Here is a 12,937-nt window from a genome sequence, read left to right as displayed (position 1 = left end):
TTTCTACAAAGCTACATACAAAATAATATCTATCTCTATCTCTTGAAAACAAGATATAAAAATAAAATAAAATTACAACTTTACTTAACTATGCATCGTCATATATCCAAAATAAAGCAATTTTTTAATCGTAATATATTTTTATTTTTTTAATTAATATTTCTAGTTCAAATATGATATTCAATTCTTTATATGAAATTAACATTAGTTTAGTTGGTATTTAATGCGTGCCTTTAATATATAAATATTAATTAAACAAAATTATTTAATACTAATCAAATCAATATATATATATATATATGTTAATGAAATTTCTCTATGAATTATTTGAATAAATATATTTTAAAAAAAAAACGTTAATATTTTTGCAAATGAAATATCAGCCAATGCGCTATTTAGGCTTTGATAAAGTTCAGATTGAATTACATCATAGAAGCAAATTCTTGAAGCTCAATTCTTGTCTCAAGATGCCCCTGAATTGAAATTTGAAAACTTTGATTAGAAGGGATTGGGTGACAAAATAGAAGATAAAAGAAAATTAACTTTTATGAAATGACAACTTTAACCAACTCTCTAAGTCAACAAGACACAAATGGATTAAGAAAACATCATAATAGTTCATGTATGATGTTAGACAGGAACACCTGTTTATTGCACCTTTTAGCGTGCCTTGCAAGTGAAATCGCTAGATTTCTAAACTACTTTCAGTTGACCAGTTTGCAAACATCATATTCAATTACCAAAAGATCCAAAAGTATATATATATATATATATATATGTCTACACTTAAAAGGATAACCAATTTACAAAACTATGAAGCCGTTAGAGTTTTGAGCAATTGCTACTTCTGCAATTTCAAAATCTTTAAACACTCATTCCAACACTCGGCCACCTGCCTAAATAGCTTACCTACCAAAGAAAACTAAAACTGATTACTACATTTAAATTTTACAAAATTGGCAAAGACAATATTAAAAATATTCATTTTATTTTGCTTGAAGTTACACTAACTTGCTAATGAATGATAAAAAGTAATTTAAAAATATATTGTATTACAAGTACGTCGTACTTGATGGCCTTGCCAAGATTGTGAAAGAGTTGTGGTGGCAAAGAGAAAATAGATCAATGAGAGAGAGAGAGAGAGAGAGAGAGAGAGAAATATAGGAAGTGAAATTAAAGAATTTAAAAACAATCATCATATTAATTAATAATTAAAAAAATATCTGACTTGACTTAAATAGAATTATGACAATGTAGTTTTAAGTCGAAAAATTATGATGTTTTGAGTTTAGGTGACACTTAATCGATATATAGCATCAAGTATGAACGGAAGGGGCTTCTTTCAAAACATTACATAATTTTGGAGTTTCAATCCAAATTTTTGAACGTTAGGAAGCAAAATCAAAATATTTCCAAATTTAAAAAAGAGTAAATTTACTTAATCTTGATCTTTTATTGGCTATTAAATTATTTCTTAGAAAACCATTTGGTGATGTGTTAATCGTTATCCAATCACGAGAAAAGTTTTTGCCTTTTTAATAGACTGGATTGATCTCTTGTAAGTCAACATTTTACGAAAGAGCAATTAGATTTGGACGATGACAATGAAGGAAACTTCCTGTAATTATCCAAAAGGAGTATTAGCAGTGCATGACAAGTTGAAAGAAGTGCGCCCCAGCTAGCCTGGAATTCTTTCTGTCATCTTGAGTCGATAATAAGTTGTTAGTCAAGCCTTGATTTTCACATGTGCAATGGCCAATTACCATGTGAAAATACAAATACCTCCACTGAAATGTATATCCCTACATAATAAAAGAGAAAAAAAAAAAAAAATTCTAAAAACATGCTCAAAATGCTTCACAATTAAACGTACGCATCAAATTACCACGTGAAAATGCAAATACCTCCACTGAAATGTATATTCCCACCCAATAAAAGAGAAAAAAAATTCTAAAAGCTAGCATGCTCAAAATGCTTCACAGTAAAACGTACGCATCAAATTCCTGTCATAAATTTGAGTTTCAAATAAGGTTATCTAACTAAATAATTTTCAAAAGAGTCCTTTTAGTGAAATAATTCATAAAATGATATATTTGGGAAAAAAACTCTTTTATTCTATAAAAAATAACATATGTTTGTGGATTCAAATAACATAACATATTTATTATCATGTTTATATTTATTTTTATGATGTTTTTGGCTACTAGCTACATTTAAAAAAATAATAATTAATATGGCCATAGCTCTTTTATATTTTTAAAATTATGTGTAAAAAATAAAAATCTAAGTCAACACTTATCCAGCTATTTACAAAAAAGAAAAAAAAGAAAAAAAGAAAAAAAAAAAAAAGGCACACCCCTATTGAATGTGTAGATTTTTTTTGAAGGCAAAATCTTCGGTGTCTTAAGGATTTAAATATTAGTTTAAGTATTGAGAGTTTTCTGAATGTAATAAGGGGGTTGCAACAATCATCATTCTGCCTATGAAAGCTACATGTAATATAGATTACATGGTCTCACTTTAGAAAGTTTAGCTATTTTCAATAATTAAAACCTTCGGAAAAAATACTAAAAATGGTCAAAAAAAGTATTTTTGACGGTGAAAATTTAAAACCATCACTAAAAACTATGTTGATAATATTTTTCTACAGCCTATGTAACTGTTGAAAAAAATACTTTGATGTTTGGTAACCATTGATAAAGGTGTAACACTTTTTTTCAACGGTTACTAAATGTCGAAGTATTATTAAAAACCATCAAAACATATATGTACACATAAACGTAGATTAAAAAGTATTCTTACTATTTTTATCCCCAAGAACTCAGCCATTGATAAAAGGTATCTTGAGAAAAGGTACATAAATAGAGAACATAGATTGACTTATAGCATGAAAAGATAAGACACAAAATTTGAAATCCACCAAGGATAGTTTCCATAGATTCTAACACATTCATGAATTTGTTCACGAAGAGACACTAAATTATCGCTTTCTTTTATGTAATACTGCAATGTTGTAGAAGAAGTAAATGCAATAAAAACAATTAATCCTTATAAAATAAAAGAGTACTCAGAAAGGATTCTAAAGAGATACTTCTAAAAAGTATCTCTGGTCACTACAAAAAATCGTCTTGTCCCAGCGTTTTTTTCCTGGCGCTTTTAAAAACCGCTGTAATAGATAAGCCTGTACCAACGCTTTTTGAAAGTGCTGGTATAGGAAACCCTATTACGGCAGCTCAAAGCCGACGCTTTACAAATCGCTGCAATAGGAGGCCTATAGCGGCAGTTTTCAAAAATGCTGGTACAAGAAGGCTTATTGTGCTGGAATAGGGTTATCGATTTCCCTTCTAGGAAAGACCTATCCCGTCGCTTTTAAAAGTGTTGAGATAGGTCTTTCTCCATAAGGGAATGGAGAGACTTGTCCCAGTGCTTTTGAAAAGCGCTGGAATAGGTGGACCTTATTCCAGCACTTCAAAAAGCACTGGGATAGGATCACTCTATTCCCTTATGGAGAGACCTGTCCCAGGGCTTTTGAAAACGCTGGAATAGGTGGACCCTATTCCAGTGCTTTCAAAAGTGCCAAGATAGGTCTTTCCTAAAAGGGAAATTAGTAACCTTATTCCAGCGCTTTCAAAAGCGCTGGGACAGGTTTCTCCATTCCCTTATGGAGAAAGACCTATCCCAGTGCTTTTTGAAATGATGGAATAGGATTCACCTATTCCAACACTTTTAAAAGCGCTAGGATAGGTCACCTATAGCGTATTTTTGGTTATTTAATTATATGGGTTTTAATGGGTAAACCCATTAATACCCACTAAAACCCATCTAAAATTTAAATAAACAATATAAAATCTAAATTTCTAGAAAATGACCAAAATACCTTTGAAACTAAAAAAATAACTAAAATACCCCCAAACCTAAGAAATGACCAAAATACACTCAAAACTATAAAATGACCAAAATACCCCCGAAACCTAAAAATTACAAAAATACCCCCAAAACCCAAAAAAAGACCAAAATACCCGAAAAACCTAAAGATTACCAAAATATCCCCAAAACCCAAAAAATGACCAAAATACCCTTGAAATCTAAAAATAACTAAAATACCCCTAAAACCCAAAAAATTATCAAAATATCCCCAAAACCTGTAAAAATTACCAAATTACCCCAAAATAGAAAAAAATGTTTGAAATACCCCTAAAACCCATGAAATTACTAAAATACCCCATAAATTTGAAAAATGACTGAAATACACTGAAGCTTAAAAAAATTACTAAAATAACCCCCTCGAAACCTAAAAAATGGCCAAAACATCCCCCTAAAACCTATAAAATGACCAAAATACCCCCCAAAACTTTAAAAATGATCGAAATACCCCGAAACCTAAACCTAGAAAAAGACCAAATGACCAATACTCCCCTAAACCTAGAAAAAGACCAAAGTACCCCCCAAAACATCCAAAAAGAGCAAAAACTCCCTCGATACCTAGAAAAAGACTGATATACCCCTAAAACCTAATAAATGACTGAAATACCTCCAAAACATTAGAAATTACCTAAGCACTCCCTAAGACATCGAAAATGACCAGAATACCCCTTATGTCTAAAACTAGCCAAAATACCCTCGATTACTTGAATAAGACCAAAATAGTCCTATAAGTCTGATAAATTACCAAAACACACCCGACACCTAGAAAAGGACTAATACACCCTCGAAACATAAAAAATGACTAAAATACCCCCAAAATATCGAAATGAACGAAATACCTCCTAAAAGCTAGAAAATGATAAAAGCACCCCCCATGCCTGAAAAAGGTGGAAAACCCCTTGATTACTTGTTAACATATTGTTGTTCAATTTGTTTTCAATTTCTCATATTTTGCCTAAGTAAATACATATAGTATGCTGTGGTGGGTTGTTTGGGAGCAAACGGGTGGCTTGCATGTAGAGAAAAGGTGGAGTATTTTCTATTAGAAATGTTGTTTGTTTTGTGGCTTACATTTTTGAAACTCAATGTGCAATGGTGAAATTGTAGTGTAGGTGCGCCTCATAACATTCTAGACACTTGGGATGTATAATTTTGTGTATAACATTCTAGACATTTGGGATGTAATTATTGATATGATGTAATTAAATATATTTAGTTTCTTGGTTTAATGTGGTATTGTATTTGCTATTGGAAAATATGAATTGTGGTTCATTATAATTGCTATAAAATAGGTATTGGAAAATATGTATTGTAGGTACATTACAGGTGCTAAAAAAATTAAATTAAAAAAAAAAAAAGACCTATACCACCGCTTTTTAGAGCACTGGAATAGGTACTGCCTATGCTAGTGCTTTCAAAAGCGTTAGTATAGGCCTTTTAAGTTTTATTCATTCAAGACCTATTCTAGCGCTTTTGAGAGCACTGGAATAGGTACTGCCCTTGCCAGCGATTTCAAAAGCGCTGGTATAGGCCTTTTAAATTATATTCATTCAAGAACTATACCAGTACTTTTGAAAGTGCTGGCATAGGTAGTACCTATTCATTCCAGCGCTTTCAAAAGCGTTGGTATAAGTTATATTCATATTTCCGTAAAGGCTGTTCCAATACAAGTAAAAATGCTGGAACAAGGTCTGAAAAGCGTTGGTATAGGTTGGTGACCCTATACCGACTGTCACTGTGTAGTGGTTTGAAGCGCCAAGAAAAAAAAACGCCAGGATAGGAATTTTGACCCTATTCCAACACATTCTAGGGCTATCCTAGCAGTTTTGAAAATGCTGGGATAACCCTTTTTTTTTTGTAGTGGGTACACAAACTTTTACCAATTGTTGGGTTAAAATGAGTTGACCCCTTGTAAATTAATTAATTAGTTTCAATTACATGCAATAGTGTGGTAGCACAAACAAATCCCTAATTATACTAATTGTAGTGGAAAATAAATTTGACACAGGTGATTTGTTTATGAATGGGGAAAACCACCGAGGAAAAACCTCACCGGGTGAATTTCAGGTCACCAGTCCCAAGAATCCATTATTATCAATCACAAGAGGTTACAAGTATATGGAATCTTATTAAACCTTTTGGCCTATCCCAAAATACCAACTTACAGTTGAACCCTTATCCCAATACCTAATTGGACTTGTATTATAGTGGCAATCTTCTAGTTCAATGCACGAATCCCAGTACTTGATTAACCAATGATGCACGGATCCAAGTATGTGACTAACACCAGCAACTTGAAGAAGATGTTGGCTGTAAATTTTTTCAGTTCATCAACGATGAAGATCAGGAAACTCCTTGGTTACAAAACCATATGGCGCAAAGACGCAGTAACTTGTTTCTTGGTCAACCCTTCTTCACTTGTTTCTTGGTCAGATCTTCATGGCTTTAACACTTGACTTGAGCAATATGTTTCTTGAAGTCTTAAACCCATTCTAGATCTACCCAATTACAAGTAAAGTGCATTTTGTCAAAGGATTAGTCAATTACATAAAATATGTCCCTAACAATCTCCCCTTTTGGCAATCCATGACAAAACCACAACAAAACAAATAATCATGAGAGAAGTTTTAAATCACTAAACTCATAGCCACTTGTTGTATTACAAAGTAAATCTATCCCTACTACAAACTCTTCAAAACTTTGCAAGAAAAGAGTTCACGACATGATCGACTTTCACAACCTATCTTTTTGAAACATTTAAAACAAAACTCATCAAGGCATCATGTGTGAAATAGAAATAAAGATTGCATAGATAAAGAAACATGTGAATAAAGATAGAAAAGAAAAAAACCCATGTAAGGGTAGGTGAAGAAAAGCATACATCATCATCATATATATGAAAATAAAGTACAATGTATGTAATAAAATGGTCAAAAGACTAGTATACAAGAGGTTAATGTAACAAAATGAAGGAAAAGTACACATAAACCTCATTACATCCCTCAATGCTATATACACTCCCCCTATTAAAAAGAAGTACTATACTAACTCTTCCCCTAAGTACAAGACTATTCTCAAACCCAAAACTACTCCCCATTTATGTCATGAATGACAAATGGCAAGTCACTGAGAGGTCATCATCTCATCATCACCAGAAGAGCCAACATTATCCTCATCATCCTTATCATCTATAGAAGGAGAGGCCGCGAGATGCTCTGGAGAGGGTAAATGAGCAAAGCCAGCCATGCGAGCTTGTCTACGGGCAATGCAACTAACTCGGGTGTTCATCTAACACATCTCATCTGTGAGATAGTCAAGACAACAACCAAAGTCAGCTCCATCCGCTAAAGTTGCACGCACCATGATGGCCTCAAGGGTCACACCACCAACTACGGAGGTAGATGGAGCCGAGGAAAAGGGTGGAACAGTAGAAGCTGCAGGATTGGCTGTCTCCACTCGTGGCCGCTTCGGTCAAAGCTAGTCCTCGCTTTGCTGGATAGAACCAGTGTATATGGCACCCATGATGGTGAAGAGAGGAGAGAGAGGAATGGGAATGTGAAAGTGTGTGAGGATACGCGTGATAGCTGAAGGAAAGATGAGCTTATCACGGGTAGCAGTGTCCTGGTACACATCTATGATAAATGTGATGAAATGAGAGAGAAAATCAGTGGAAAGATCCTTCATCATAGAAAGAAGAAAACGAGCATGAGGATTAGTGATGGAGTTATAGTGAGACAATGGTGTGAGAGTGAATGTCATCACCATGTTAACGAATCTCAGGCCTTTAGTGAAACCTGAGCACGGAGTGTTTACCTTACCACCCCATATGGAACGAGTCTCATAAAAGTTAGAGATGGGGACATCTTTAGACACGGTCCAGAGATGTGCACAGGGTAGTCAGGATGCGCTACCTTAGGGACATATAGTACCTCGGATATAAGATCCAGAGTAACTACAATACGTGTACCTCTGAATGTAGAAACAAACTAAGGCACAGAGGTATCGATGCCGTGTATGTTGGAGTAAAACTCTTGAATAAACACGACGAGACAATGAACGGGTTTCTCACAGAGAGATTCCCATTCCCGAGTCCGAATGACATTAGGTAGCGTTATGTCAAAGAAATTTGACAGAATGACTTGGCATTTCGTCTTGGCCTTCTCATCACGGAACCGAATATGAGATGGAAAAAGAGGATCAGAAGAGGATAACCCGGAACCATGTAGAGGGTTCCAAGCCATAGTAGATTTGCACTGTTTGGGTGCCATAACGCAGTCTATGAGAGAGAGAGAGTGTGTGAGAGAGAGAGAGAGAGAGAGAGAGAGAGAGAGAGGGAAACACAACACGTGCTTAGAAAAGGAAAGAAAAGAAAGAACGTATGCATGAAGAATGCATGAATATGTGATGTGCATAAATTAAAAGCATCATGGGAAAAACCCAATCCAAACCTAACAGCACTCACAAGTTTGATCAAGCAGACAATCCTAAAATGCATGAAACATTGTTATAATGTATAGAAAATGCAATGCATGAGCATATAACAACAATTTCACAAAGCCCAACCAAAAAATTTCATGAAAAACTAAAAAAAACCCTAAAACTAGAGCTAAAATGCATGAATGCATGAAAAGAGAGAAGATGAGAACATTTACCAAGTGTTTGGAGCTTGATCTAGGCTGAAGAACATAAGGGTGAGGAGATTTGAGGGTGAGAAAGAGTTTTGTATAAAGAGAGAAGTCAGAAAATAAAATCTAAAATTGCGCCTGTCCTATAAATAGAAAACTCATCTCAATGGATTGAGAAATCTATTGAGATTTTGTCAAGCACTAAATCTCGACAAAAATGAATCTATCGAGGATCTATTAAGGATCTGTCGATGTCTAAAGGATGGTCTCGATGGATCGAGGATCTATTGATAAGGTGTTGAGGAGATAGAAGCTCAAGGAAATCATCTCGATGGATCGAGAAGCTGTCGATGTGCTATCGAGAAGAAACTCAGAAATCTTCGATGCATCTAGAATGTGTTGAGGATCTGTTGAGAAGACAGAGAGGTCAAAAGAAAAATTCGATGGATCAGCTTTCTGTTGAGAATTTATCGAGAGCAAAGCAAAGAGGCTTGATAGAAATGGACGTGTTAAGGTATTTGTCGAGCTAGAAGAAAATGAGTTTTTTCAAGGGAGGAAAAACACATGAAGATGAATGCAACAAGCAAGCTACTCAAACAGAGATCCACTCAACATGTTTAGCTCTCAAAACATCTCTCAACATATAAGCAAAGTATCTATAGATCCAAAACACACACACACACACACACATACACACAACAAGTCTAACAAATTTTATATTTCCAAAATGAGTTAAGACATTTTAGTGAGTATATATTAACACATGTATTCCTTGTGATAGCCAAATCACATTGTACTTGCACATGTATCAAAAGTAGCAAAGAGTACGAGTTTTGTGTGTGAAAACATAGGAAGAGTGCACAAGTTTCTCATATTATGGAGATTCAAGATATGAGATGATCTAATACACTTCACACACAATCATAACCTTTTGATGGGGACTATCACCTTTGAGATACATCATATAACTCCCACATCTCCTAGAAACACACTTACAACCATTTTTTAAAAGCATTTTGATCATTTTTCTTTTCATGTTCTTTGCATATTTTTCTTTTTGAACATTCCATGCATGGGCATATATAAAGAGAGAGAAAGAAAAGAAAAAACCCAATTATGTAAGCCAAAAACATCACAATTTTGCTATGCCGGAGCATACAGATGTTATACATAATTGGCAGGTTTTAGTGGTGAGATGGTTATTTATGCATTTCTCTTAGGATTTTCTAGTCCTTCCCGTCAAAAAGAGTGATTAGAGTAGAAAGAGTGAAAGATCACTTGATCGTACTCATTACAAACACAAGCTACAAAGCTCACTTGCTTAGTTGTGCATAGAGATGCTCATCTAAGCTACAAGAGATACAAAATTTAGAAAACTTTGCTTCAATAGCCATCCAAGGTACATAAGTACCAAAAACACACATTGTTTTTGTATTTTTTTTTTTACAATTTTTTTAAAATTTTTATATAAAACAAAATAAAATGGGATAATTACAGCAAACCCACTTGAGATTTGGCCCGTTTGCGCTTTGCCTACCCTTAGTTCAAAACATATCACTTTGCCCACCTGTACTTCAATTCGTTACCCATCTGTTACCCACCTTTGGCTTTCCCGTTAAAAAAAAAAATTTTACAACCAAAACACAACATAACATGAATCAAAGAGTTAGGGTTTGAATTTTTTCTAAAGAGCTTTGAATATGGGGTTTTGTGTCTCTATGCAACAACAACCGTGTCATCTCTCTCTCTCTCATCTCTCAACCTCCGCGGACCTCCAGCTACTCAAAGTTACATGCCTCGGCTTATGCACCTCGAGTCCAAGCACAGCTCGAGCCAAACCCTTCAACCCAGCGTTCTTCAAATCCCTGTTCCCCAACCGGTCCACAGCGAGTCCACGAAGGTCAACCACATTCCCAACTTTCAAATCATAATCATCCAATAGTTTCTCCACATCACTCTCAATCCCAACTCCAACAAAAGTGAAATCCTCGTCGCCGAGAAACTCGATGAGCGAGTTGGGGAAGTGAGTGGCGTAGATGAGTTGGAAGATGAGGCAGCATCGACCCACGCAGAGTTGGAGAGTGGCAACTGGGTTGCCACTCGAAGTCGAGGCCGACGATGAGGCGGTGGAGACGGCAGCGGTGGATGCGGTAGATGTCGGAGAGCCAGGAGTCGACCATTTGGGGAGTGTGGGTGACGAGGGTCTGGATATGGTCGGACTCAAGAGTGACTTCGAAGAGGTCATGGGTGTCTTGGTTCACTTCATCTCCAGCGACTGCATCTCCAGTGACTGCATCGACTCAGACGGTTCCATCTCCAGTGACTGTGATTTCAATCCGCCTCTCTCTCTTTGCTATCTTATTTTCTTTGCTGTGGGTGTAGTGGGTTTGTGTTTGTGTTGCTAGGTGTGGTGGGTCTGGGTTTTGAAGAAGGGTTTGCTTTGGTTTTGGTTTGAGATTTGAAAGAGAACGAAGTCGTGTATGATTTTTGTGAATGATTGAAAGGATTTTTGTGAAATTAGAGTACAACACTTTCAAGTGTAGGATTTTTGTAAATGTTTTTTAAGATTTGTGCGAATATGAAAATTTTATTCGAATTGATTGGCTCAAGATTGTTCATACCAAGAGCATGTGTGTTCTTGAACCCAAGCTACAAAACCCCCTCTTTGATCTTGTTTGTTTGAGTTTTCTCTGTTATTTTTTGTTTTTAGAGGAGAGAGACATAAAAGTGAAGATAAAATACATTTTTACCCCTAATTTTAACAGAGGTCGGTAACGGGTGGGTAACAGATTGAAGTACAGGTGGGCAAAGTGATAAGTTTTGAACCACGGGTAGGCAAAGCGCAAACGGGCCATACCACAGGTGGGTTTACTGTAATTATCCCAAATAAAATAAAACTGAGAACAAACAAACAAAAACATATTAAACAAAACACATAAAGCATAAAGACCAGACTAACTCAAAAACAACTAGAAAGCAAAACAAACAAGTTATGCAAGACCATAAAGAGAGAGAGAGAGAGAGAGAGAGAGAGAGAGAGAGAGAGACTGAATCACTTTGAGCCTTTTTCTTTCCCAGCTTTGGTTTTGGAGGAAGATCCTTTCCTAGAGTTGTACCTTTGTTCCAAAGGAAATGGGGAAGAATTGAAACCGTTCAAGTTTGAAAGGAACATGATGACCTTAAAAAGATCTCCCAGATGAGCAAGAGAGAATGGAAACTAATTCTAGTTTCAAGAAGAGAGCATATTATTGCTTTCTTGAGTGGCTAACCACTTATAGCAATTTGGATGAGTGTGCCCTGAAGCTCCACAATGATGATAGAAATGTGGCTTCTTTTGTTGAAACTTTTTATTATTGTCTTTCTTAGTCATATGGTTCCCAGAATAGATTTTTCCTTGTCCAAGTTCTCACTAGCTATTTTAGTTTTAACTTCTTTATTTTTAGCATCATTATCATTAGCAGGTGAAACAAAAACAATCTTACTAGAAGAGGCAATATTAGGAGAAGAGAATTCATACCCCAAACTGGTTTTGTCAGAAGCAACTTTCTAAAAGCTTAGCACTTCATCGAGCTTGATAGGCCACAAATTGAATGACCTCTTGTGATTAAACCAATTAATTTATTAGCCAAGTTATTAATTAATCAATTTATCATGCAAATGCGTGAAAGCACAAACAAATCACCAAAAACTAAATATGCAGCTAAAATTAAAAGATACGGTGATTTGTTTACGAATGGGGAAAACCCTTGCGGCAAAAATCCCACTGGGTAATTTTCAGGTCACCACTCCTGAAACTCCACTATTATCAAATCAAGCAGTTACAATTAAAGGAATCCCAAGTATCTTACCAACCTACAGTTGAACCCTTACTTCAATATCCAATTAGACTTGATCTGTAGTGACAGTTCTCCCTTTTGATGCACGGCTCCCAAGTACGTGACTAACCAATGCGCAGATCTCAGTACGCGACTTCAAACACCAACTTAGAAGGAGAGGTTGGCTGCAAAGTTCTTTAGTTCATCTTACACGATGAAGATCAGGAAGATGCTTGGTCACAAAACCCTTTGGTGCAAATACATAGCAACTTCTTCAAAGAAGATGAACTAGGTCAAGAACTTCGTCTTTGATCACAAATCGCTTGAACAGAGTTTGCTTAATGCTTTTTCAACTTGTTTACAGTTTGACGGCTCTTAAAACAATCCTTTTATATGTTTAGGGTTAGGAGAAAAGAAGGCCCAAAAGTATATTCACGGATCCCAAGAAATCAGATCAGAAAATCTGATTTTATAAATCTCGACAGATAGCAGGTGTCAAGGAGCGATAGAGCAGGTGTCGAGCTTTAATAATTTTGCACTTCAGCTTGTTTTTCTTGGACAGACTTGATGACT

General features: G+C 35.5%; 1 protein-coding gene across 1 annotated transcript; it reads right to left on the bottom strand.

Annotated features, from left to right (window-relative positions):
* Positions 1-10,299: 10,299 nt before the first annotated feature.
* Positions 10,300-10,794, bottom strand: LOC111988785 (3'-5' exonuclease). The gene has a single exon (XM_024020584.1). The coding sequence runs from the start codon at positions 10,792-10,794 to the stop codon at positions 10,300-10,302; it is 495 nt and encodes a 164-aa protein (XP_023876352.1).
* Between the last annotated feature and the right edge of the window lie 2,143 nt (positions 10,795-12,937).

The sequence above is a fragment of the Quercus suber genome, unplaced genomic scaffold (assembly GCF_002906115.3).
Source record: "Quercus suber isolate HL8 unplaced genomic scaffold, Cork oak 2.0 scaffold_36, whole genome shotgun sequence".
NCBI lineage: Eukaryota > Viridiplantae > Streptophyta > Magnoliopsida > Fagales > Fagaceae > Quercus > Quercus suber.
The sequence above is the reverse complement of the archived record's forward strand: the minus strand, read 5'-3'. Positions and strand labels throughout refer to the sequence as shown.

What these genes read in the sequence shown, in the direction of transcription:
- LOC111988785 (XM_024020584.1), bottom strand. Translation starts at nt 10,794, where the DNA reads ATGACCTCTTCGAAGTCACTCTTGAGTCCGACCATATCCAGACCCTCG.